At 36.0% G+C, this 27,531-nt stretch overlaps 1 protein-coding gene across 6 annotated transcripts in view; it reads right to left on the reverse strand.

Moving 5' to 3' along the window:
• Positions 1-27,531, reverse strand: part of slc4a4a (solute carrier family 4 member 4a) — a 285,556-nt gene that overhangs the window by 69,333 nt on the left and 188,692 nt on the right. For all 6 annotated transcript variants that reach the window (XM_051929546.1, XM_028805563.2, XM_051929545.1 and 3 more), the window contains 5 exons: positions 26,832-26,908; positions 15,464-15,621; positions 14,196-14,283; positions 9,691-9,845; positions 166-279 (listed from right to left, as the gene is read on the reverse strand). In XM_051929546.1, the coding sequence (XP_051785506.1) occupies positions 166-279; positions 9,691-9,845; positions 14,196-14,283; positions 15,464-15,621; positions 26,832-26,908 (592 nt within the window). The remainder of the gene's footprint in view (positions 1-165; positions 280-9,690; positions 9,846-14,195; positions 14,284-15,463; positions 15,622-26,831; positions 26,909-27,531) is intronic.

A 27,531-nucleotide genomic window follows, 5' to 3' on the forward strand; every position in this document is an offset into this window, starting at 1 on the left:
AGAAAAAATGTATTGAATGACGTAATTTTTTTTTGCAAGAAGTCAATCAAGCCATTTCAAATTCTTACAAATATTAGAAAACATCCAAGAGTGGATGAAGCAAATACATTTCCTTCTTGCATAACATGCAATGTATAATGAGAGAGAGACAGAGATGCTTTTTACCTCCCTGTTCTCATTAGCTCCTCACTAACATGATGACCTCCACCTCCGTGCCCACCATCATAGGGTGTATCTCCATTCATTTGTATGTTGTCCCCTCCAGCATACATATTTTTTCTGTTAAACAAATTGATTACAATATTATTACACAAAAGAACTAAAAATATAAACAAAGGCTTTTATTTGCGACATACTATAACATTTTAAATAGTTTATTTCATATTTATCATTTTTTTACATTTTGAAAAATGCAAACAAATACTAAGCTATTTTGTGTCAAATATAAGGTTTTGAGAACAAACAAATGGGCAGTTTAAAAAATATTATAGTTTTATTTTGATCAGATGTTAATAAATCTATTTTAAATTTTGATATGAAATTTCATTTTTAAAAAATATGAAAAATCAAAAACATTCATAAACAACAAAAAAGAACTTTGGTACCACATTAGAATTACCACCTTATATTGTTATCTCGACACTAATTGAAAAAACAGATAAGGTATTCTTACTACCTTATGTTATAAAGTATCTATCTATCTATCTATCTATCTATCTATCTATCTATCTATCTATCTATTACAATCATCTGTGCATATAAGATAATGTTCAAAAAGGTCACAATCTCAAAAAACACTTCCTTTTCCACATTCATTTTGGCTTTGTTGTTTCATATGACTTGTATTAAATGGCAAAAATGAAAGTACAGTATAGGTAATCAGACTCCGTGCAATTGGTTTCAAAAGAAGCAAACCTGCAGGAGATCAGTTTGCAGTCCCCTTTCTTGGAGAAGCCTGTTTTTGTGAGATCAGATATTTCTAGTCACAACTAACAAGGGCTGGCTTCAAAACACACTTTCACATCAGAACCACTGAAAAGATACACTTTCACTAACATTTTAATTCTAAAATGTACTTAGTTTATGAAAACTAGTAAAACAGAATGATGTTTTACTATTACATCATTGATGCAATGTTATTCCTTTATTTCTTTGAAATCTTTGCATTACCAGTAATCAGCTAAACCCACTAAAAAAGAAAAGTCAGAGAAGACAAAGATCAAAGCTTACTATTGAAGCTGAATAAAAAAGGGCAGTGTCCAAGAAAGGACACTCACACTTTGTAGACTGGCTTGGTTAACCCCAGCTGAATAAAGTTTACTTTTTCTACGTTTAGATAAGGTTAAGGTTCTTGCAAATGAACAATGTAGCAAATGTAATAATGTTAGAACTATTCAAACAAATGGCTTTTCAGAGACCAAATTAAATTAAACCTGTGCTGTGCATGAACAATTTGTTGCAATTCAGGGAAAAGCTGCTCTTGCAATTACACAATCATAATGAAATACGTATTTTGAGACCTCAATGTTATTACTTATTTCTATTCAAATACTACATCGTCATTTCTACATGGGTCTAGGGGTTGTCAGGCTGCTCAGTGCACTTTTAATAATAAGTTCATGGTTGTGTGCAGTGGGAAGACATCAGCAAGTAGGACATGGAGAAGAAAGCTTTTCTTTTGAACTCACAGCAATACTTGATCCAACCGACGTACAGTAATCTGCTCTGTTGATGTCACTGGCAGCATTTTGCCAATTCCATCTTCCATTGATGATTTAGTCATAGACTAGGGGGCTCCGCCCCCTGCTCGCTTCGCTCGCCAACCCCTGGCGTTGGGGCATGACAAAGAGTGAGATGTATGAATTAGATATAGAATAGTGTGCAGGTTTGGATGATGCCTATATAAATACAAAATAGAGTGTTTGGCATAGAGTAATGTTTTATTGGAATATTTCTCTGTATACAACATTAGTAGTAAAGATGGTGTCTTGTCTTTGAATGAGTCTTCCTTGGCATGGATCATTTTTAATTTTAACTTTATTGTGAGATGAACGTCGAACACATGAGAAGGCAAAATAAAGTTGTGCATGTCCAAAAACGGGTTCAGAGAGGTAGATGCCAACCTTGTCCATGGTTTGTTCTTGTGATTTTTTGCTGGTCATGGCAAATGCAGGTTTAATGGGGAACTGTCGGTGTTTCAATGTAAAAGGTAATTCTAGGTCAGAACTCGTAAGGTCAATTCCAAGAATGAGAACAGTATTGTTAGCATGTGAATCTGAAAGAACTGTTGCTTGAATAACATCGTGTGTTATGGTGTTGACGACTAACCGTGTGCCATTGCATAAACCCTGTTTAGTGTTAAGGTTTCTTAATAGCATGATTATTGTTCCGTTTTTAAGGGTAAGGTTGTGTTGTGGTCATCCATCCGGGTTAATAGTGTTCAAATATTCTAATGGGAAATTCAGATGTTCATTGTCGTCATCAGAGTCAACTTTGTCAGAGCTTAGAAAGAGCCGTGTCTCTCCAGGAAGTAATGAAATGACCTGGTTAATAATGTGATTAACATTAATATTTTTTGGACATAATATAGTGCGTTGTGTTAACCACATATGCGAAAGCAGTATGGGCCATTGCCTTCTCTGGTAGATGCAAAAGCAAATGAACTATTGTAGGATCTAATGTAGTTCATAAAGTTTTTACTTTCAGGCACCTCCTTAGTTAGAAGCTTCTGTAGATATTCAGGATATGAATGTAAAGGAGGCAGTCTAATCTGCCCCTTTTGACAACAACGTGTAAATTCATTATTTGTATTGCCAGTTGTTTCTTCTGTGAAGTTAAGTGAATGACAATGATTGCAAATGACATTCATTAATCCCAATGAATTTTCCTCAATAGTGGACTCATTATTGAAAGCGTTGTCAGCCAACTGGCGTAAGCGTTTAGCAGACGTCTGGTGTTGATGTCTGCGACGGGCATGTTTTGCTTGTGGTGTTTGAGTGCCGCGTTGTTGCATGTCCATTATTTGTGACGCGCTATTTTTGAGTTTTAATTGATCCGCCTCCGCTTTGCGCAAAGTCCGTTTCACTCTACGTCGTGCATTGTTTGTATCGTGCCTTGTCCGTTTTTGTATGTCGGTCAGTTGAGGTTTCTGCTTTTTGAGTCCTGCTTGCTTGTTTTCTGGCCGGTCATATGCGCGTTGCTTTGCTCCCTTTTTTGTATGTCTGAGACGCAAGCTCTTTCTTTTGAAATCGTGCTTGTTTTGATGCAGCACTTTGAGACGCGCGCTGTATGCATCTACGTTCAATGTGTCTGTTCATTTGGGCACGTCTCTGTAACGGGGTTACTTGAGCTTTGCGTTTTTTGATCCGAGACATTTTTTCTCACGTATTTTCCGAAGCGCATTGTATGCGCCGCCGTGTATTCTTTTTGTTTCATTCGTGTTCGTGTGTTTTGTTCCGTTATCCGATCCGAATAGTTTTGTACCCGTGACCGTGTATGCATGACTTGTTTGTTCCTCAGCGTGCGAAATATGGATAAGTATTTAGTAGGATCGTACTCACTGTTAATATGGAGCCTTTTCTCCAGTTGAACGGTTAATAGTGCTTTATTTTAATGAGATCCACCTATGCTGCCTAGTGTGAAGGTTTTGAGATGACGTATGTTTAATATGGACGTTTCCTTTAGATATGTGGCTTTGGGTGTCACTTCTTATTGATTGGGGGGGGGGGGGTGTGTGGGGGAGGATTGTTGTTGAGCGAGCGTCTTCTTTCGTTTTGTGTTCCAGGGGCTTGTTGAATCCCCCTCTTTGTGTGTGTCCCGTCCGTTGCTTGTAGGGTGTGTGGGGCGGTTTTGTGTTCTTTTTTTTTGTGTTCCAGGGGCTTGTTAAATCCCCCTCTTGGTGTGTATCCCGTCCGCCCTTTCTTGCGCCTGCGCAGTACGTCTTTTTGCTGCTACGGCCCATGGCCGGATGTGCCTGCGTCCATCATCCGGTTTAGCATTCTCGGTTAGTAATATGGATGTTACCTTTGGTATAGTTTGACATTGGCCTATTGTGCCAACTGCTTGCTAGCAAGTTTCTGAGCAGTATTTAGATATTTTCTTTTTATGTTTATTATGTAACTCTTTGTTGTCTATTAGCAGATTTCAAGCAATATGGTGCCCCCCTGTCCATTGCCTGAAAAGTCATCACTTTCTCACTGTTTTATTTTAGCTTAAAAATGAAATTTTTTTTCTATTTACAAAAATTAAATAAATATTTTTTTGGCTTTGTTGAGGTTTGATGTGGGAGCCCCAACCTTGTGGTGGCTATGGAGATGTCTGCTGCGCAATTGTACATAAGTAAAATGTCTCCAATGCACAGTGTTTTTTAATATTATAATTTGCTTAACTGCTCACTCACATCTTTAGCTGGGTCAGTCGATTTAGGAAGATGTGCACTATTCACTTGCAATCTGGGTTGGAGCAGTAGTATGACAGCATTTTATGTTGTTTCTTTGTTCTCTGGAAATTTTGCTATAATACTACTAATACTAATAATATAATATAATAATATAATACTATATATTAATTATATAATATTATTATTATATTAATTATATAATAATATAAAATAGTAATATAATACTACTGTTATTTGCATTGGGTGTGACGAGGATGGACAGGATTAGAAATGAGTACATTAGAGGGTCAGCTCAAGTTGGATGGTTGGGAGACAAAGTCAGAGAGGCGAGATAGCGTTGGTTTGGACATGTGCAGAGGAGAGATGCTGAGTATATTGAGAGAAGGATGCTAAGGATAGAGCTGCCAGGGAAGAGGAAAAGAGGAAGGTCTAAGCGAAGGTTTATGGATGTGGTGAGAGAGGACATGCAGGTGATGGGTGTAACAGAACAAGATGCAGAGGACAGAAAGATATGGAAGAAGATGATCCGCTGTGGCAACCCCTAACAGGAGCAGCCGAAAGAAGAAGAAGAAGACTACTGTTATTTCTTATGTTTGTAATATTACATGCATCTTGAATGGCTACTTAGAAACCATCCCTTTTTACTTTAACATTGCAATTGCTAACTTTTTCTTTAAACTAAGAAGGCAGATCTGAGCATGAATCCAAAGTACAAGACTTCAATTATTCAAATAAAAATTTGATTAAAAAATTATAACCATGTGGCCTCAAGGAAATTGTTTTAATATTTTTAGAGTAATATTTCTCTAAATGATTCTTGCATCTTCCCATAAACTTGTCATTGTTTTGCGTATTTTATGGTGTATGGCAATGTAATGTAACATAAGAGGAGGAGGCACTCTTATAACAGCCTTCCATACCCAGAAAGTAGGTCGAGATATAAAAAGCCACATGCCTACTAGGCAACCCTCAGTCTTTCACTGCCCTTAAAGGGCTAAACCGCTTAGACAGATTCTGGGTTACCTTATTTAAACTTAGTACTATGGTCCAACTCTTTACTCGCTAGTGCTATGAAATAATGGCCAAGAGGGAAACAACTAGCTACCTACTAGCCCTAAATTTTAAAAGGAAAACATGGCATTGTTTCTCTAATCGTAGGACAATGTTTTACTCTCTATCATGCAAGAGATTTTTCATCCTTCTGCTAACTGTCAAATGCGTCTTTCTCACCTTCAGATGTTCAGCGATCGCTAAAAATCCAGACAAATGTTTTAAATATTATTTTTAATATACTAGATTGCTGTATAAATGTAAAATAAAATGTATTTATTGTTAAAGTCTGTACCGATATCCTAAATGGCATGTTTCAAAAACATTCAAGAATTTATTTTTACTAATTTATTTGTGATTCTCTTTAAAAATAATCTTTTTAGAAACTAATGGTTTTCTACTAGTACACATACTGTGCACAGTAAACAAATGTACAGTATTCCTACACATTTTTATGAACTGAGTACCTTTACAGAAAACATTTTCTTGTCTTTCATTTCAGAAAAATGCCATAAGTGTACTGATACTGAATAACTCATAACAATAGACTACAAGTAAAGAATCTAGAATATTAAAGAGAACTGTCATTGAAAATGACTAAGATTGTTTCATTCTTAACAGATAATAACTTTGAAACAAACCAATACTTTAACTACTAAATAAGCATCATATTTTGATCTGTCTGGTAAGAGCCTGAAGCAAAGGCTTTCACTATTATGCTGTGTCCTTAAAAAGTCTTTAGCAATGCCTTGGATCATCAGAGTCTAAAAAGAAAGAGAATTTCAATGTAGACAAAATCATAATTTGTTGTTGTTAGTTTTTCCATATGTAATGATCAGTTATTTCCAGTGTAAAAGAAATTCTGTTCATTTTCAAAATGTCTATACATTACCTTTTACTGCAGTTAATATGTCTTTATAATTGATGTTTTTTCCTCCACTATATGATAATTTTATTTAAATGTACCTCATATCATATAAAGTATTTTATATATTAATTGTATTTACCATGTAAATATTTATTGGTAATGACTGGGCTAATCTGTCAATGAGACAATCTGTATTTTCTTCAGAAAGTGCTATACGTACAAAGCATAGCATTATACTGTAATTTCATTTATCCGCTTATTCTTTAAAGGAAAAGTTTAGCATTTTTGAAGTTGAAGGTTTTTTTTGACAGTGGAGGTAAAATTAAGTTTTTTTTTTAAGTAAAGCATACATTTTAAAACTCATAGTACTTAATATTCACATCCTGAAATAGGCCATCTATCGGAAAGGTGCATATACATATAATTTTTGTAAATATATTATTTCTTTTGGTGAGATACCACTGTTTTTAAAGAGCTCTGGCTCCCCCCTTCACTTCATTTCTCCATACTGTACTAAGCAAGAACCTTTTGGCCCAGCAGGTGTGGTTACTTGTAATTCAGGCATGATACAGTTGAATTTAACTTCAATTTGAGCACCTAAGATATACTTTATTTGCTGACTTTTGTAAGGATTGTAATGATTTTGTGAGTCACAATGTAGAAGCTCTGGAGGTTAACTGGATTCAAAGTCAGAGTGCAGCAGTACAGCGCACCGGTTAAAATGGGATAACTATTGTATTCGCTTTCTTTCCTCCTTCATACTGCTTGATAACCTTCATTTTTGTGTTCAGATTAGTTGCCTTTTTTCCTGTAATTGTAAGACAAATGTAACTGAACTTAGTTGACACTGCTGCAGGTAATAAACTGACATTGAGATGAATGAGTCATGGCAAAGGTAGCTGGCATGGCGAAAACTGTCATTTGCCGTGAGATGTGGTAGTGGTTGTAAGTGAAATGGTTGTAAGACACATAGGTCATTAGTCAATGACTACCTGTATTTATAAGAAAGATTTACACTGTGTTTTGGAGTTTTGTTTTTTTTTTGCAGCTGAACCTGGAATGACCAAACAGACAACTTAAGACTGTCTATTGACCTTGTAAAATGAGTGGTACAATGTAACACTGATACCTTATGGCTCTGAAACACATGCTACAAGTCATAGCTTTAAAGGACTACTTTACCCAAAAAATATTTTTTAAATTATTACTAACACTAAGTTGTTTGTAGTGTTGACTAAGAAAAAATTTTAATTTCATGTTTCCACAAAGAACAGAGATCACACAGAGATCACAAAAATATATTAAGCTACTTGTGCCGCATAATCCATATGTTGTATATGGATATAACAACGTCAAAAATGCATGCCCTTTCAGCTAAAATATTGTAAAATAAATACTTCCAAAAAGTCAGAGTAGTGCATGAACAGAAAGCATGCTGAAACAAGAACAAGCTTTTCTATTTTTTTTTAATTATTGTAGAAAATAACACTGCATACAATCAAGTTTAACTTATACAACAAGTGACTTCATGGTCAAACTAGAAAAAAAAGAATAAAAAAAAAACCAGAAAGTTAAAAAACAAAGCAGGAACAAGAAAACAAAATCTAATAAATCAGAATTCAACCAGCTTTTCAACTGAAGATCCGGTTTTCCCCCTCATTCATTGGTCAGGAGTCAATTGAAACATGTGGATTATGCAAAACAAGTAACATGAGATATTTTTCATGGAAGTTTTAATATCAATTGCTGTTGCTACTTATTGGCCCTCTGTGGGTCCCCATTGAAGCCCATTATATAATAGATTTGTGATCTGTGTTCTCCATGAAAACAATGGATTGAAAATGTTTCTCTACCATCACTACAAACATCACAGAGTGAGCAACAGATAAAAAGAAAAGTCAACTTTTTGGTGGAACATTCCTTAAAGAATTACTGAAAGAAGATTGATGGAAACTTTAAACACTCAAATTTTTCATTTCATTGTCATATCATCAAAATAGATAGATAGATAGATAGATAGATAGATAGATAGATAGATAGATAGATAGATACTTTATTAATCCCAAGGGGAAATTCACAACGGAGCTGCTGAAAAGGATATTTGCATATAATGATATTTACAGTAATCCCTCGCTATATCGCGCTTCGCCTTTCGCGGCTTCACTCCATCGCGGATTTTATATGTAAGCATATTTAAATATATATCGCGGATTTTTCGCTGCTTCGCGGGTTTCTGAGGACAATGGGTCTTTAAATTTCTGGTACATGCTTCCTCAGTTGGTTTGCCCAGTTGATTTCATACAAGGGACGCTATTGGCAGATGGCTGAGAAGCTACCCAACTTACTTTTCTTTCTCTCTCTCTTGCGCTGCCTTTCTCTGATCCTGACGTAGGGGGTGTGAGCAGGGGGGCTGTTTGCACACCTAGACGATACGGACGCTCGTCTAAAAATGCTGAAAGATTATCTTCACGTTGTGATCTTTTGTGCAGCTGCTTCCTGAAAAGACATGCTGCACGGAGCTTCGCATACTTAAAAGCTCGAAGGGCACGTATTGATTTTTTTTATCTCTCTCTCTCTCTCTCCCTGCTCCTGACGGAGGGGGTGTGAGCTGCCGCCTTCAACAGCTTTGTGCCGCGGTGCTTCGCATACTTAAAAGCCAAACAGACATATTGATTTGTTTGCTTCACTCTTTTGAAGAGGAAGATATGTTTGCATTCTTTTAATTGTGAGACAGAACTGTCATCTCTGTCTTGTCATGGAGCACAGTTTAAACTTTTGAAAAAGAGGCAAATGTTTGTTTGCAGTGTTTGAATAACGTTCCTGTCTCTCTACAACCTCCTGTGTTTCTGCGCAAATCTGTGACCCAAGCATGACAATATAAAAATAACCATATAAACATATGGTTTCTACTTCGCGGATTTTATTATTTCGCGGGTGGCTCTGGAATGCAACCCCCGCGATGGAGGAGGGATTACTGTAGTATATATAATATAATGCATATTTTCAAATTATTGTAGCTTAAAGGCCATGTCATTCTAAACTGCTAATCTATCCTTTAATTCCATGAATTCAATTTATTCCTATTACACACTATTAATTACCATAATGTATATACAGTAAGATGTTCATATCTATTAAATTCAGTTCAGAGTGGCAAAAGGCCTGTGCTTATTATTGCAGGCCTGGGCGTAAGGTAAGAACCAGCCAAGATAGTATGTCAATCCATGACACTCACACAGGGGCCAAGTTGGATTTTGGATATTAAAGTTTACCAAAACACCTAAAACAAATTGTTATTTAAATCAAACTATTTTGAAATTTCCAAGTAGTTATGTCACACAGTTTGAACATTAAAATTGTATTTAATGCACACCTTTTGTCAGATGATGGAAGAGATTTTGGGGGTTCTATTCTAATGGCTGGGTCCCATTCACCAGGTGGCAGAACAATCACCTCATCAAGAAACTCATCTATTCCAGCCAACAGGTCCTGCCTGTCCTTTGCTTTGTATGCAATATCGTGAAACACCTAAAATCATAAAATAGGAAATAAAATTAATGACATGATGACACAGCAGTTGCACAATAATATACATTTTCACTGTTATATAACAGAGTTCTGACTTGTTGATTACTTTTTTACTTGAAAGAAGGTTTCCCATAAAAACCAGTCCAATAGTGTATGCTTAAACAAAAAACAATCTACCAGTTAAAGATATTTTTTACCCCCACAACCCATTTGTAGAATCAAGGTTAACATTGGTACTGTTCAGTTTTGTAATACATTTTATGGGTCAATTCAACTGATAAAGAAATCTAAAAATACAAACCAAGCTCTTCTTAAAAACATTCCATATACGGGATTATACAATCAATTTTCACAGTATACTAGTTCACTTATTCTTGAGAGGTCCTTGATTCAAGTGTTGTCTGCATTTCTTTTCATTTGAAACAAAGTAATCATTTAGATGGAGATGTACAATGTTCTTTAATTAAATGCAATATCCAATTGTGCTCTTTAACAAATCATTGTCAGGTCACCTGTGTTTAGGTTGTTTTTTCCTCCCACATCTCAAACGTGTGCATGTTAAACTGATCATTAGTCCAAGTGTGAATGATTGTGGAAATGTCCAGCTTTGGAAGACACATTCAGGGCTGATTCTTGCCTTACACCCAATGCAACTGGCTTAAGCACCAGTCCTTATACAACCCTGTAAGTGGATTAAATGGGTCTGAACAATAGATTCCTGACATGGATGACTAACTTTTAGAAGGAATGTCAGATTTGTACAGATGTAAAGATTTAAAGATTTTTTGTCCAAAATGATGTTAATTTGGTGCAGGCCCAAAACATGTGGCCCAGTGAGGCCGGAACTTGATTGCAGCGTTCACAGGTTGGATCTTGCCCTGGAAACATTTTGGACAATTTTAAACAATAGAGATACGCTTGATATATAATTTTGAGTTGAATAATTCTATTAGTGCTGTTAGGACTGCAGGCACAGAATTTTGTGGATCTGATATATACAGTACCATATCATCTGCATATAGAGAAATTTTCTGTTCCAGTCCTTTATCTCATAAGCTTTTCGACAATGAACTGCCAGTGGCTCAATGGCGATTGCAAAAAGCAGTGGTGACAAGGGGCATCCTTGTCTGGTACCACATTCTAGTTTAAAGTAGTTTTAATTAATGTTGTTAATACAAACTGAAGCTTCTGGATTGGTATACAGTAGATTGATGCAGGCACAAATGTTCAGGCCAAACCCAAATTTCTCCAATGTAGTGAAAAGGTAATTCCATTCAACCATGTCAAATGCTTTTTCTGCATTCAACGATAATAATATCTCCAGGGTGTTTGACTTTGTGGGTGAATATATTACATTGAACAGGTGTTGAAGATTGGAAGATAAGCGTCTGCCTTTAATAAATCCAGTTTGGTCTTGTGATATTACCGAAGGCAGCACTGTCTCCTTCTAGCTAGGACTTTGGAGAGTATCTTAACATCATTATTCAGAAGTGAAGGTGGTCTGTACAATGCACATTGTAATAAGTCCTTATTTTGTTTAGGAAAAACAATAATTAATGCTTAGCAAAAAGTTTGAGGTAGAATTTTATTTTCTCTAGCTTCTGTAAATGTTGCTAATAGAAGTGGAGCTAGCTGAGTTGAGAATTTCTTATAAAATTCGACAGGGTAGCAATCAGGGCCTGCTGCATTCCCACTCTGCAGTGAGTTTATAGCATCTAGTAATTCTGATAGTGCCAGAGGTTTATCTAATCCCTCTGCACTAAGAGTATCTATTTGTGGTATCTGTACTGCATCCAGAAATGCATTAGATTGTGTCTTGTCTTCTTTAAACTCAGTAGAATATAAGGATTTATAGTAGTCTCTAAATGTGTGCATTATATTTTTATGGTCTCCGTTTGTATTGGTGATTGCTGGGATTGCATTGCGAACTTCTTGCTTGTGGATTTGTTGAGCTAAGATCATTATTAGCTTTCTCTCCATGTTCATAATAATGATGTATTGATTTAAATATGAGTTGTTCAGTTTCTTTAGTTGTTAAGAGGTTGAGCTCTGAATGCAGAGCCTGCCTTTTCCTATGAAGTGCCTCACTTGGACACCTGGCATGTTCTTGATCTATTCTAGTAATTTCATTGATTAACTCTGATACCTTCTTGGTTTCCAATTTATTTCTGTGGGAAAGATATGAGATAATCTGTCCTCAGAGTTTCCCAGAGTGTTACTGAAACCTCTGAAGATGTATTTGTATCTAAAAAAATTGATATGCTTGGATATAAATTCTGTACAGTTCTCATCTGCTAATAAAAGTGGACTAAGACACCATCTGTGAGATGAGTATGTGGGGCATAGTGATTTTAGCTCCAAAATCAAAGGGGCATGGTCAGAAATAACAATAGTAATGTACTTATAAGATTTAATCGTAGGCAAGAAATTGTTATCTACAAATAAATAACCAGTTCTTGAGTAGCAATGATGCACTGGTGAGTAGAAGGAATATGCTCTTGAGTTAGGGTTTAGAAATCTCCAGGGGTCTGATAAGTTGTGGTCAGTTACAAACTGTGTAATTGTCTTTGCAGTGTTAGATGTCATCGCCCCTGTGGCAGGAGACCTATCTAGGTCTGGATTTAAAACACAATTAAATGCTGTTACACCCAATTAATAGTGTACTGGAATTTGTGAACAATGACACTTAAAATTACATCTTGCCTGAAGAAGGGGCCTGAGTTGCCTTGAAAGCTTGCATATTGTAATCTTTTTAGTTAGCCAATAAAAGGTGTCATTTTGCTTGGCTTTTCTCTATAATAATAACATTCAAAACCTTGCTGTAATATTTTTAAAAATCTGAATATGTGGGTGGGCAGCACGGTGGCACAGTGGTGGTGCTGCTGCCTTGCAGTAAGGAGACCTGGATTCGCTTCCCGGGTCCTCCCTGTGTAGAGTTTGCATGTTCTCCCCGTGTCTGCGTGGGTTTCCTCTGGGTACTCCGGTTTCCTCCCACAGTCCAAAGACATGCAGGTTAGGTGCATTGGCGATCCTAAATTGTCCCTAGTGTGTGCTTGGCGTGTGTGCCATGCGGTGGACTGGCACCCTGCTTGGGTTTGTTTCTGCCTTGCGCCCTGTGTTGGCTGGGATTGGCCCCAGCAGACCCCGTGACCCTGTGTTAGGATATAGTGGATTGTAAAATGACTGACTGAATATGTGGGTATCAGATTTCTGCCTGGGTTTGCAATTACCTGTTTTACTACCTAGTAGGTGTTTTCTCCAGCAATGTGTTCTCTTTTTTGACTGTGTATGTTGACCTCACAAGAAAAATACTATTAGAGGGGGGCTATTGTGACAGAGGTTATAAGTACTGTAAGTACAATTGGAGATAGCCATATACAACAAGAGCTAAATATTATGAAATAATGATATGAAAGTACATGGCTCAGTCCCAGTGGTGCCATTAAAATTAGTCATAAAATCATGTCTTGAATAGATTTTGTATTTTATCTTGTTACTTTGAATTTTACTCTTGTTTTCTTTATAAAGAACCTTATGATGATATGCTGTCATTCACTGATTTTTTACTACTATGTTTACCAAACTCTAGTTTGGACATTGGCATAAAACTTCTTCTGTTTCTATTATTTGTACTGATCATACTGTATATCAAATAAAATCAGCAAAAGAAAGTGAACACACAAAGTAAAAATGAAGACAAATGTAGGAGCTGTTTTATAATGTTAAAATATTAGACATCTTTACTAAATACACTTTAATGTAATTATTACAAATAAGAAGTACAAAATCATACAAGAAAACAAACTCAGTGATTTCCACATGGATGGCTCTAAAACGTCAGAATGAGCATATGCATTCAGGTCCTTCTTCCTAAACCTTAAGCGTGTTACAATTTTTAACATGTCTACATTGGAATTGTTAAACACATTCTAAAAACAATATGTAGAGTACCTTGAGATGGTGTTCACTTAAGAAGGGTTAAAATTAAGTCTGTGGTTTGTAGTATTTTGAAAAATTTAAGTAAAGTTTACCACAAAATAGCAGTGGCAAGCACCCTCACAGCAGTTTACCAGAATATACTTGCATTGTTTTTATAAAGGACATGCATCTTAATTATGACAAATACACTAATTTTTTTTCTAGTAAAATGTAAAAAAATAGTGTAAATAATTGTACCAACATCCAGTGACAACTTGCTTAGTTGAAGTGTTAGTCTTTTCTGCACATTACACAAAGTTTAGTATTTTTCGATGTACATAGTGTATAGACACATATATGGCACATATACACAATTCAGCACCGATATTTGTTTATTTTTATGGAAGTATTAACTAGCCAAAGTTGGCTCACCTCATCAGACATAAGAGTAGCAATTGCACGCCCTATTTCATGGTATGATTTGGCTTTTCCTTTGGGTCCAAGCAGAATAAAGAGAAACCTGTAATTCAAAGAGAGTGAAAACATAACTTAAATTTTAAAATGCCTTAGAGAGGTTTTAAAACATGCCAGATTACAGTATTATAGTGTGAAGTTGTAGATAAGTCATGTTGTTTCAAAGTTTGTTAAAAGTACTATTATAAAATTAGAATTCCTAATTTTGAATGACATAATCCATTTATCAAATTTTAAAAGAGTGAACATAAGATCTTGATGGCTTTACTTTTCAGTCTGCAAAAGTAAAGTGAATGTACATTGGACTTTCGGGCTACCAAAGATTTTTGACATGGTGCAAAACCACTCCCTCTAGCTGTTCCCTGTCCCCAGTAAAGATACTGCTATACCAAACTAAGATGGATATGGTCAAAGGACTTCTAATAATGGACCCAAAGAAAATAATAATTTCTTCCTGGGATATTCTGAACTTCATATCTGTGTCAGAAAAAGCAGTCTCTAGTTAGGTTAGTTGACCATTAATGACTTCCCAGGTTAACATGCTATAAATGGTGTCACCCAGGAACCGGAAATTCTCCACTACTTGTCAAAGATATGTCAAGGTGAAATTGTCAACTACCAATATTTAGACTGACAGGTGAGTGTATATCATTCAATAGTAATCCTGTCTAGTTCAGCATCCATCATGGCCAGTAATAGTACATTTATTTCTTCAGTATAGAATCCATTAAAGCAATCAGTAGGGAAAAGTAAGAAGTATTAAAAAGGTACACAACTACATAAAATGAAAGGTATTTGATGTTTAAAAAAATGCACTAATATTTCAATAAGAGTATATAGTGTCTCTTTCAGGGCTGGAAAGATGCAGCTTGGGAGAGGGGTAGTTTACATCAGTGGTGGTGTTTATTATATATACATTTAGAGTATATTAGTTCCCTTGTAGTCTATTTATAATTTTACATCTTACTATTGCTTAATAATAAATAGACAGAAAAACAACAATATATACACTTTTTATAGACCATACATATGTGGCCTCAAAACTCTAACAAAAGCCAACTTGTAACATAATCAAACTCCATATACTGTTTCAAATATTAAATCTCTAAATAACCTGATGTACATTATCTAATACAATATGCCTGTAAATGAGCTGTTTATAATATGGAAAACTGCTATTCAGAAGTAAAAACAAACACAGTCTCCTTACTTCATTGTGCTCTTACCTGGTTGGTACAGGAACCTCAGTCAGTGCTCCCAGCATGACTGCCTGCTGGAGACGAACAAAAGCCACAAAGGGGCTCTCTAGAAAATCCACTTCTCCTACAAGAACATTAGAGGCTTCTGCATCTCTAGGGAGTTTCTTCATGAATTTGTTCTTTAGCTGTGAATACAAACGTTCACATGATTTCTGAAATTTGTATTATATTTATTTCTACAGCTTTAATCATTTATGGTAACTATATACAGTTTATTAATTAATCAGGACTTCTTTTGTAGGTTTATTAACACTGCAAAAATAACAAATTCATAATAAATACTGTACAGCCCAGCAAACATTTTATTAATACGACTGTAAACCATTTTCAAAAAAGTAAGCATTTTACTCAACCAGCTTATTTTTGAAGTGATACCAATTTTAGAAAAAAAGCAGAAGATATAAGCAATTTTTAAAATCCAAGCAGTGAAATCAAGTGAAAGATATAAATCTTGTGGCTGACCAGGACACAGAAGTTCTTCTTTTTATATGCCTACTTCATGGGAGAGCTGAAAATAAAAGGGATGGATTTTGATTGCCAGCGAGGAAGAGTGTGGCAGGTACAATCTATCAGTGTACAACCTGAAAGTTCAACCATTATTTTCCGAAACTCTTCCCCATCTGTTTTCTTTCTTTAAATTTCTTAACTTTCTGTTCTCCTTATTAGCAGGAAACGGTAGCCATGTAAATGCTGGACACATGGCAAGAGCTAGAAAAATGCAGTCCTGGCTGCTGTTCTCCTTTCATGAAGGGGTACAGGGGATGCAAGTTTTCACTCTTTTAATCAGACATTAAAGTGTTACTGAACATGTTCTGTAAGACTTCTTGTTTCTATTTATTTAAGTTCTGAAGGTTCTGAAGGAGGTCAGAGTTTGGACTTCAGTTTTATATATTTACTAGCAAAATACCCAGCGGCGAAGTACTGCTTTAAAATTTTTATTAAGAAGAAAAGTAAACCTTTTTAAACTGAGGGAAAATATGCCAATAATTATTTGTTAAGGATCTCTTTGTATACCACGTTGTCAGTTTGGCCCTCCGGTTGTAATATGACCAAGCTGTGTGCTGAGCTTACTCTTGAGCATGCAACGTATAGTTGGCCATATGAAAAGCAATCCTGCCTCAAATCAATGCCAACCTTTTGTAGGGCCTGTCCCTGAGACTTATTAATTGCCATTGCGAAGCAGAGCTTTACTGGAAATTGGAGGCGTTTGAATTGAAATGGGTTTCATCGATAACTTCGCATCCAGCTTTTGAGAGTTTAAACATTCATAAACATCAAAGTGTCCACTACTCAAATCGTCACCTGTGAATCTAAGATGTTTAAGAGGCATTGGCGGTTGTCCAAAGGTGTAAAATATTTGGCCATTTCGGTACACTTGAAAGCGACAACCGAACAATTCAGCAGCAGCCATCAACTCACATGCAGAACCATAGGTGAAGGGCTTAAGCATTTCACTCTTATAGCGCTCCTGTGTAGTATATCATCTTTTCATTCTGCTAAATACATCATATCACACTTCTTTTATGGATTATTGAATATGCTCAAACCTGTCAGTAGGATTCTTGCTGAAGAAATTGTATTTTTAAAATGTCATTAAATGTATGCACTGCTGAATACTTTAGAACAGTATAATAATGTAAGGAATCTCAACAAGTGAAATTTAGTCTAAGCTCACAACCATTGGCTTTGGTGTTATACTGTATTCTCTTGTAGGTATACGTGTTTAAGCATAGCCACAGTGGCTCTCATTAGTACTGTAGCAGTGCAAGTGAAATAGCACTAACCTAAATAATAAGTACTCCTGAATAAATCTGTAGTTTTCTAATAAAAAAAGTTTTAATTTCTTTGTTTCCCCCTCTGTCCTATCTGTAAATTGAACAACAGTGTTGAACAGTAAAGCTAAGCCTTTTCCAACAACCTGTTCCTGGGATAGGTGAACATCAATCAGCATCTGGTGGCTAAGCTACTTTCGTCATCTGAGAACTGCGGTGTTATTTTCAATAAGATGACATCTCTAGAGGTGTTAATGTTTTGACCAATAAATATTTTTTCCATTCTCTAATAGGCACATTCAGACATTCATGAAATTTATAAAGGTCCCCCGAAATTGTACTCTAACACGTTCGGTTTAAGGTACATCCTACTTTTAAAAATCTGTTTTTCACTTTTCTCTTTTTCCTAAGAACATAAACCAAAAGATGAGTAAGGCCTTGTTTTAAGAAGATGATATTAATGCAAAAAGCCTGCAGCATGGGCAATAACTATATATCACGAAGAGGGTAATGAATGTGTACCATTACATCATCAGCTGTCTGTTTCTTTCAGTTCCTTGGCCTTGAAGCAACACTACTGTACATGTTTTGAGCACAACTTCTTTTTAAACATTTATTAATCTCCATCCAAAAAAATGTCTATTTTTTTAAACAAAAAAAAAACCATTAAATATTTCATCTTTGGTTGCGTTTAATTTTTTTTATTGAAGTATTTCTTCATTTTTTTCATGTTTGCCCAGGTTGTTTATTTTTTGTTTCCTTCACATAATTCACATAATCTAATCTAATTTTCCATTGCATGTGTATATTTTGAAATGGTTTAATGTCAGGAGTCTATTTATTTTTTATATATCCTTGATTTTTTTCTGTTATTAACCTCTGGGGATATTTTGGTTCTGTGGGCATGGAATTTTCTGCATAACCTCAAGAATAGTAAGATGTTATCAGCCTTGGTTTCTTATTACAAAATAAATATTACAAGAAAGGAAAATAAGGAACAATAACTATAAGATATTTAACCTACCACATAAATGCTTTTTTTTATTACATTTTACAACCACTTATTCTATTAAAATACTCTGCAACTCATCAATGTGCTATTCAGCTATAATAATTCACTCTGCAGCCTAACTGAATTTTACTATGAATTACTCTTCACATTTCAAATTACTTTAATCAACAGTACCTATGATAAAACTGTCAAACAAAATATATGAACTACCACTTCCTAAGATATTTGATCAAACCTATAAACTAAATAAAAGTGTGAACAGAGTTGTTACTGCTTACAGTACAAATATAAAGATAAGACAAGAATGGCAATGCAGGCTACACCTGGGACACAAATGTAATGGAAGATTTATTTTGTTTTTTGTACACCACTTTTACTGTCCAGTGAGATGCTGCTTGTCTGATTAATGACAACACACAGAACTGGGATGAGTGTGTGTGAGGGTGCATTTTAATGGACTGGCATTTTCCAGAGCTAGTAACTGCCTTGTACTAGCTGATTCTGGAACAGGCTCTACTTGACTATAACCTACAACATGAAAAAATATTTATCAAACTATGTGGATATTCTGCAGTCTTGAGCAGTGTATTTACAGTTAGAATTGATATAAATTACTGTTTTGTTTTGTATCAGTTGATTCAATTCAGCAAGAAAAAAATAAATGAATCATTTGCAGAAGGGCAGCACGGAGTTTGCATGGGTTTCCTCTGGGTATTCCAATTTCCTCCCACAGTCCATAGACACGCTGGTAAGATGAATTGGCAACACTAAATTGGCCCATGTGTGTGTGCGTGCATGCGTGTATCTGGTCACCCTGCGATGGACTGGCACTATGTCCATAATTTGTTCCTGCCTTGCCCCACTATGCTAGCTGGGATAGGCTCCAGCACCCCCTGCAACCCTGGTCTGGATTAAGTGGTATGGAAAATGACATGACATGACTTAGAATTAGATGTAATATAACTGCATTACAGACAGAACCTGCATTTACATTACACATTACCAGTGTTGGGGGTAATGCATTAAAAGTTGTGTTACATAGTCAGATTACTTTTTTATGTAATGAGTAACCTAACTCAATACTTATTTAAGTGAAGTAAAAATACCTGTGTCACTTAAAATAAACAGATATGCGTTATTGCATTACTAATGAAGCCCATTCCCGCCACTGCAAAAAAAAATAAAAAGATTTCAAATACACAGGATAAGATGTTTAATAGCCATAGTGCCTGGGGACTATGCAATGCAGGGGCGTCCTCTCCCCTGAGCCAAGCTTACACCTGACAACATTCCTAAAAGAAGGAATCGCACTATGTTTCCGATGTTTTGAGGAGGCTGGACAGCCACATCACTGGGGTTGTCAAGTGGGCTCCTACTTTCATCAACGTTTCGCTGACTAGGCCTACGATGTCTCCAGTAGCCTCAGCAGTGGTATCTGGCGTCCCAGAACCACCCCCTCTGCATTTGTCCAGCCTTCTTATTTGGGAGACCAGATAGGGTCTTTTCTTTTAATCCATAGCCACTGGCTGCTCCATTCTGCTACCCTAGATATTTCCTTAATGGCATAGCGTAGGGCATGCCCACTAATGTCAAGGTCCCTCATCAGCCTTACAGTGGAAGTTGCAACAAAGCCCCTGCATCCAACCTCCACTGGGTAGATTTTTACATTCCATCCTTGCTGTCCTGCCTCCACTGCAAGCTCGAAATATCTCAGTTTTTTCCTTTCAAAAGCTTCCTGCACTGATTTGATGATTGCATTGTATTGTATTTTTATATAGTACTCCTGTGTGTCTCCTATTTACCATTAGTCTCCTTTAGAATAAAAAAAACTAGCATAGCTAGGCTGACCTAGAAATAACATAATGAATAAACACCAGCCTGCTACTAATAACACTAAATAAACTGAGTAATTTCTAAATATTTAGCCTTTTAACATTATCATATGAAAACATGCTTATTATAAATATATCCTTGATATTATAATCAAATTAATTAATCAAAAATGATTTGTAAACAATAATACCATAAAAATTCTTGGAAATTCATTAAAAAAAAGTTACATAAGTCATAAAGAAGTGATGTCATTGTTTCTTTGCCTTGGCTACATATTTCTTATTAACAGATTCAATAATGTCTTTTTGTGTAATGTTACAAGCTTTCATCTATGATGTCTTAAAAATAATAATCAAATAGAGCTTTCATTTTTATATGCTGTGCATTATGCTACAGTACATCAAACTGCATGTTAAACAGTTTTCACTTGTACTTTATACAGTATTTAATGATACTATTACTAACAAATGTACACAAGTTTAAAATGGTTTCATGCTCTATTAATAACAAGTTAGTATTTTTTAAACTGTGCCTTGCATTATATGAGAAAAGTGAATGGAGTGCCCAGTAGGAAACATTTATGTCATATGCAGTGTCACCTTGTGATCCCAGATGAAAAAGAAACAGATTATCATTACGGGGGCATCCAAGATCTCTCTGATTTGAAATTTAATAGTCTTTAAATTACCTTTTCTCTTTGCTGTTTATTGATGATTTTAATGGCATTGATCGCATTACTGAACATTTTTTTAAATTAAGTGGAATCACATAAATATTCTTCCAAACACATTTATGTGTGTACAGTAACAAAGACACAGCATACACAGAGTCACGTGAATCATCTCCTGAGTAAGCTCAAATTGAGATAACCTTTTAGTGTAAGCAAAAAAAAAAATAAAATTAATGAGGTAATGCTATCTGTAATCCTTCACTTCAGCACACAACAAGTGCTCTTCCCAGAATTATAATCACTATAATTTATTTTGATACAGTATTCAAAAACATATTCACATTTTATCAAAGAACTCTCTGTTGTTGAAACAAAAATGTAATTTGCCTCTAAGTAGTGTTGCAAGTATTTAACTGATATTACTAGCCCAGAAATTGTTGCTTGCATCTGTGTCACTTGAATACTACTGGGCATTGGAGCTATAAACAACAGGAGATGGCACCATATGACATCTGCAGGACTTCTGAATAAATTTCAGTAAATCTTCAGTAATGAGAGACAAGATTAAAAGAAAGACTCAAATGGAGGATGCTATAAATTAGAGATGAGAAAAAATGAAGATATTTTGTCATTTGGCAGACCACTTAGTTTATGCTACTTGTATTTTAGAATCTAGCTGTAAATTTTTACCTTGTATTAATGTTCCATACATAACACAAAGAAAAAGAGTGGATTGTTCATAAGTTCCGACCTTTTTTTTCAATTTTTTTGTTACTACTGTTAAAGCATTAACATAATTGTCACTTTGTTAAACCATGACTCTAAGTTTTTACTCGTACAGTATGTTTATTCGCACCTAAACTGTAATACAGTAGTTAATGCTACTGTCTCATAGCTCCACTGACATTTTCAACACCCCAGACCATTCACCGTTTTTGTAACACTTGCCTACTCAAGTAAAATCAAGTGTATTTTTTTGTCTAGTCCTCTTCACTAAATCTCAGCGCACTGTAACAACTTCACAGGTAAAATACAGTTTCAAACGTTACAGATTACAAAATGCACACACATTGGCAAAGCTAAACTGGTCTGATATGAGTTGGTATAACAGAGCATGTGAGTATGCCCTACAATGCACTGCCATCTTGTCCCTGTCTTATGCCAATAAGTTTGGAAAAGCTTCTGCTCTCTACAACCTTGAATTGAAAAAACATATGGAATGGATATCACATAATGAAGCCCATAAACATTTTCATGGTAAAGTGCAGCGAAAATGCTGATTCTCTGTCTAATTTTCAGTAGTTGTATTTAATAAGCATTAGTGTCTAATAATAAAGGAAATGATCTTCACTTTTTCTTAATAAATTTGATGTATTGATGAAAAATGAAAATAAAGCAGGTTTAGAAAACTAGGATGGATCAACACCAGAATGCAATTTATAATAAAAATAATAATAATATGCAAGAAAATTAAATTATGGTAGGCAGAGGGGATCTTTAGTTATAATGCTCTTATACTTTTCCACTTTTGTAAGCAGATGATCCCACCCACTACACGACGAAACAACTCGGGATTCCAATTGGCAACCCCCCAGGCAGACACGCAATCCAGTCCTACTCTCCGGAAATGACCCTCTATCTGTCGCAGCCAGGTGTTACGTGAGCAACCCCTTGGCCTGGTCCAGACACTTGGGTCCCCAACAATGAGGATCTTACGAGCTGGATCACCTTCGGGGAAATTCACCACATGGCCGTAGTACTGTAAATGACGCTCCCTCACAATGCAGGTAATGTGCCTCATTCGGGACTTCAGGAGTAACCACTCATTTGACACAAAGTCAAACCAATGGTACCCAAGGATTTTCCAGAGTAACACAGTACCAAAGGAGTCCAGTCTTCGTTTCAGGTCACTGGATAGCGTCCGTGTCTCACAACCATATAGCAAGACAGGAAGCACCAGGACTCCAAATACTGGGACCTTTGTCCTTTTGCATAGATATCGGGAGCGCCACACACCCCTTTCCAGCGACCTCATGACCCCCCTATGCTCTCCCAATCTGTCTACTGACTTCATAGGAAAAGTCACCAGAGACATGAATGTCACTGCCAAGGTAAGTAAACTCCTCAACAAGGTCAAAACCCTCTCCGCAAACAGACACACTGCTGATGGCTGTACCCAAGAGGTCATTAAAGGTCATCATCGGCCTCCTATTTGGGTTAAATATCTAATATGTCTACCATTCCCGGAGCTGCTGGTGAAGTCATCCATGCTTCAATTTTCCTTACGTACATGGTTATCATATATGTCAACTTTGATTGAACCATTATTATTTTACCAGTAACGTGCAGTGAATACACTTGACTTCAGCATTCTTAGTTTTCCTCCTCTTTCTCTGTATGTTTATCATTCGTTTGCTCAGAGATTGATGTGCTTGCTGCTTCCTGAGCAGCTCTTCTTTACTCCACCTTAGCAGCCCGCTTCTTCTCTTCTTTCGTCGGCATCTTTTCACGTTAAAACTGATTAAGTCAGTGTTTGTGTTGCAATTGCTTAGTATGTTTTCCTTAATTTTTCACTTAAGCTGGCACTTAAGTCTTCAATCTGCCTCAAGAATGATTTAAAATATGAAGAGGTAGGGGAAGTGACGGTGAAGGTGGTAGGGAAGAGAACGGCGCCGGTACACATGTGCTGCACGGCCGCCCTGCTGCCCACTGCTGAGAGTTGAATCTACAATAAAATAAAATAAAATAAAAATAAAAAGAGGAATAATCTTAGAGGTCCATCATCACCCCGAAAGCGGATATAGACGTCACATGGTATATGTGTACCAAATTTCAGGTCAATAGGTCAAACGGTTTGCGAGCTACAGGCGATTTAAAATCCTGGACAGACAAACGGACAGCCACAGTAGCGTATTATATATGTTACTGGCAATGTATGATTTACAGGCATTGTATAGAATGCCTAGGCAATATATAGAATGCCTGGCGTTTTTGGGAAAAGTATGAAATATCCAAATTATTTTAATATTACATATACTTTCCCTAGGCATTGTATGTAATACCAAGGCATTATATAAAATGACAAATGCTATTTTGGCAAAGTATTAAAAGAGAGTCATAAAAAGGCTTTTATTGAAGAGACGTATATGAAAAAGAAAGACTTACAAAATAAAGTATGGGACTTTCTTATTGAGAAAAGTTCAAGTTGCTAATAATCACCATTTTATTTTAAATCAAGGCAATACCAACAAAGGTATCCTATTCACTTTAAATGGAAATGTTAAAAATGGATCCCGGTTTATCGGGTGGTATGGTCCGTCAAATTGGCATCAAATACACTTTCACTGTCTTGCTATGACTGTCACATTGATGTTCTCATTTACCTCCAAACTAACTGCATATCTCTATTTTCTGTATTGTATCATAAACCTGTGATCCTGTGATCCACATAAATACAAAAAGACCTACCAATCTCTACTCCAGCTAGGCAGAAATACAATTAAGATTCTGCATTATATTTTTATATAGGCATTTTTCTTATTCACCACAAATTACTAAAAAGAAAGAAAGCTTTTGATTTGGGAAAATATACAAAAAGCAGTCAGTGTAGTGTAAAAAGAATGATTGTTGAAGTACCTCAGTGTTATTCCACTGTCATCCGTCACATTTTCATTTTATTTTTATTGTGATTGTCTTTAATTTGAAAGGTACCATAAACATAACATTACATTTTAACACAGAAAAACCACTACGGATGACATATAATGTGAAGCAATGTTGAACTTATACTTGTGCAGGGTGGGGATATATTGTACAGAAGGCAAAGTTTATAAAGTTACATTTCTAAACAGGAACAAAAGGCTTAAATCAAAAGCCTGTAATGAGTATCTTTGGTTTGTAAAATGATATTGTCAGGAAATCTGTTCTTAAATACAACAAAGGGTAGACTGCATAACTGCACCTATAAAGTCTTAACAACAAAAAGGCAAAGTAATGAACTTAAAGACCATGACACACAGTCACCTGACAGATTTAGTGAGCCACGGTTACCACAAATGACACAAGTATATTATTATAGTATTATGTGCTATACCTGTGTGTGGCACGTCAACAATTAAAGTTATAAAAAATTATACAGACAAATGAAAAATACCTAGAAATACAAAAACCCCAATATTAGTACAAAAAACCAAGGTTCTAGCTTTGTGTCTAATGCTGCAGGGATAGACCCCCACGATCCAACATTAAGTGGACTAAAAATGGATGCATGTATCAGCTATTACACAATTATCTCTCTATTATAAAAAAAATCCCGTGGCAGGGAATGACTAGGAGACGATGCGTGATCTTCACGTTAAGATCAAGGAAGACAAATAAAAGACCCGCGAGACAAAAGAGAATGGCCACGGAGCATCTCGCGGGGATATAGAACATGAGATTCTTGCAAGACATGCCCTACTTACAAGCAAGCAACAGAGCACGGCCAGCAAAAAAAAATCAGTAGTGTAAAGGCACGTAGCACACACAGATACAGGGGTCTCAGTGCATATAAAGCACATAAAAGGAATACGTTATAAATGAAACGTTGACGACTAAAAGATCAAACAAAAGGAAATTAATCATCAGGACCAGGTGTAATTGAAAAAATAGCAGGACAAAGCGAGGTCAGAAATAAAAGGCAAAGAGCAGAAAACAAAGTCTTTTTGCATTCGCATCATTCAATGCACAAAACATAGATTTACACAATAATGGAACATACGCTATGAGAATCTGTGGTTCCACAACAGTTAAAGCAACGACAAGTTTAATTTCAAAGAAAACACAATTCGGTCAGGTGTATGTTTATGATCACGGAGAAGCGATCACAATGTGAGCAGCAGAGACACGAAGTGGGAAAAAGGACAGCGGCTGTACAGGCCTTAAAATGATCGAAGGGTAGTGTGACAGCAGCTGCCCCCCCCCCTTCACAACGCGAGCAGCGTTATACGTCCTGCAAGAAAGAGATTTAACCACGCCCGGGGCCAGAACTAAAGGACAATTATTGTTTTTACAACGTAACGTGAGACAAGGCAGTGAGCCATCATTTAAAACAAATCCACAGACATCTAACCTAGCAGTTGTTGGATTGCTTTTGGCAGACAAGCATCATGTGCTCCCAGCTCTTAAAACAACTACATGCGACAAGCAGAACAGGCAGCTCGCAAGCAGCAAAAAAACAGCAGATGATCCGACGGCATATCCTTAGCGTTCAGCCGCCGCCCCCCTCCCCCCTTCACAACGCGAGCAGCATTATACATCTGGCGAGAAAGGGATGTAACCACGCACGGGGCCTGAAATAAAGGACAAGTATTGTTTTTACAAAAGTTTTTAAAGTAAAAGTGAAAATAATATATATGTAACAATTCCAATGAAAATAACAATCTGTTTAAATTGTGTATCTGGTAGACCAAACACAGAGGTGGGTGAGCGAAGCGAGCAGGGGGCGGAGCCCCCTAGTAATCTATACTTTCAATTAAAATCTTATGTTATTTTTTATCAAGTTAACAAATCTTTTTTTTTCTTAAAGACGCCAGTCAAAGCTTACTGTTTGTTTCTTCAATTATAATTTGTAGCAGTTGTATAAAAAAGACTTTTCTCCTTTCAGGTGTGTCTTGCAGACTAGTAGTTGCAATCAAGACATTATTACAACAAGTAGATACTAAATAAATAGCAACTTTAGAAGTTAATTTTCTGCATTCTCACACTGCTCCAGGCTTCCTTGGTATAAGAAAAAAGGTAGCACCTATGACCAAGACATGGTGTCAAAACACATCTCAGAATCTATCACACTATGCAATCAGCCTGATGGACGTAACCTGGAAGGTGCTGCCAGGTTTACACCATTTAAGAAAAAAAAAGAAATGGCACCAGAGATGTTCTTATCATATCCTTTTTCCTTAATTTCTTTTACAATATTATGTCCTGTTCTTAACAACTGATACCGAAAGAGTGACCCCGAAGTTGTGCCCAGAAGTACAGTACAACATTTGTTAGCATTAGTTTTCATACCTGGTCTTTTTCTGGTTTATCAGAAATGTCATTCAAACTGGTTGATGTCAGGTTTCGATGAGTTGTAGTTGGGCTACCTATAAAATCAATATCAGACAACTGTTATAGATATGTCCAATTAGGCAAAGGAGGGAAGGTTGAAATCAGTCACAAACTATACTGTTGATGTGATGCAGAAATAAAAGCAGGAAAAGCAGGGGATTTATTGGCAGAATTGATCTTAAGAGCAATTAACGATATTCAATTTAAATGGCATTAGCAAAAACACTATTGTGGTAATTACGAGTATTTGTCTACTTATTATTTATTAGTTTACATTAAAATTAGGGCAATTCTATTGATGTACATTGAGTGTGCTGTTAAAAGATGTGCATTTATTAACTTGAAAAGCAATTAAAATAGAATAATTAGTGACTTACTAAATCTAGTCAATTGCAAGTTTTATATATAAATGATTGCTATATCATGGCCCGCTGTCATTCACCCAGAAAGATATTAATTTTTGGTCAAAATCACATTATATTAATCCTGTTTTTCTAAAGGTCATCTGTGCTACAATCAGACCAGGATTATAATAGTTTAGTATAAGCTGGCATAATTGTGGTTTACTTTATAATTGTAAACATGTCATACTCCTCTCAGGAGTCCATTGTATTGACAATGTTCCAAGACTGTAAACTGAAGCCCATAATTACTGCAT

Source organism: Erpetoichthys calabaricus, chromosome 7 (assembly GCF_900747795.2).
Source record: "Erpetoichthys calabaricus chromosome 7, fErpCal1.3, whole genome shotgun sequence".
In the NCBI taxonomy this organism is placed as follows: Eukaryota; Metazoa; Chordata; class Cladistia; order Polypteriformes; family Polypteridae; genus Erpetoichthys; species Erpetoichthys calabaricus.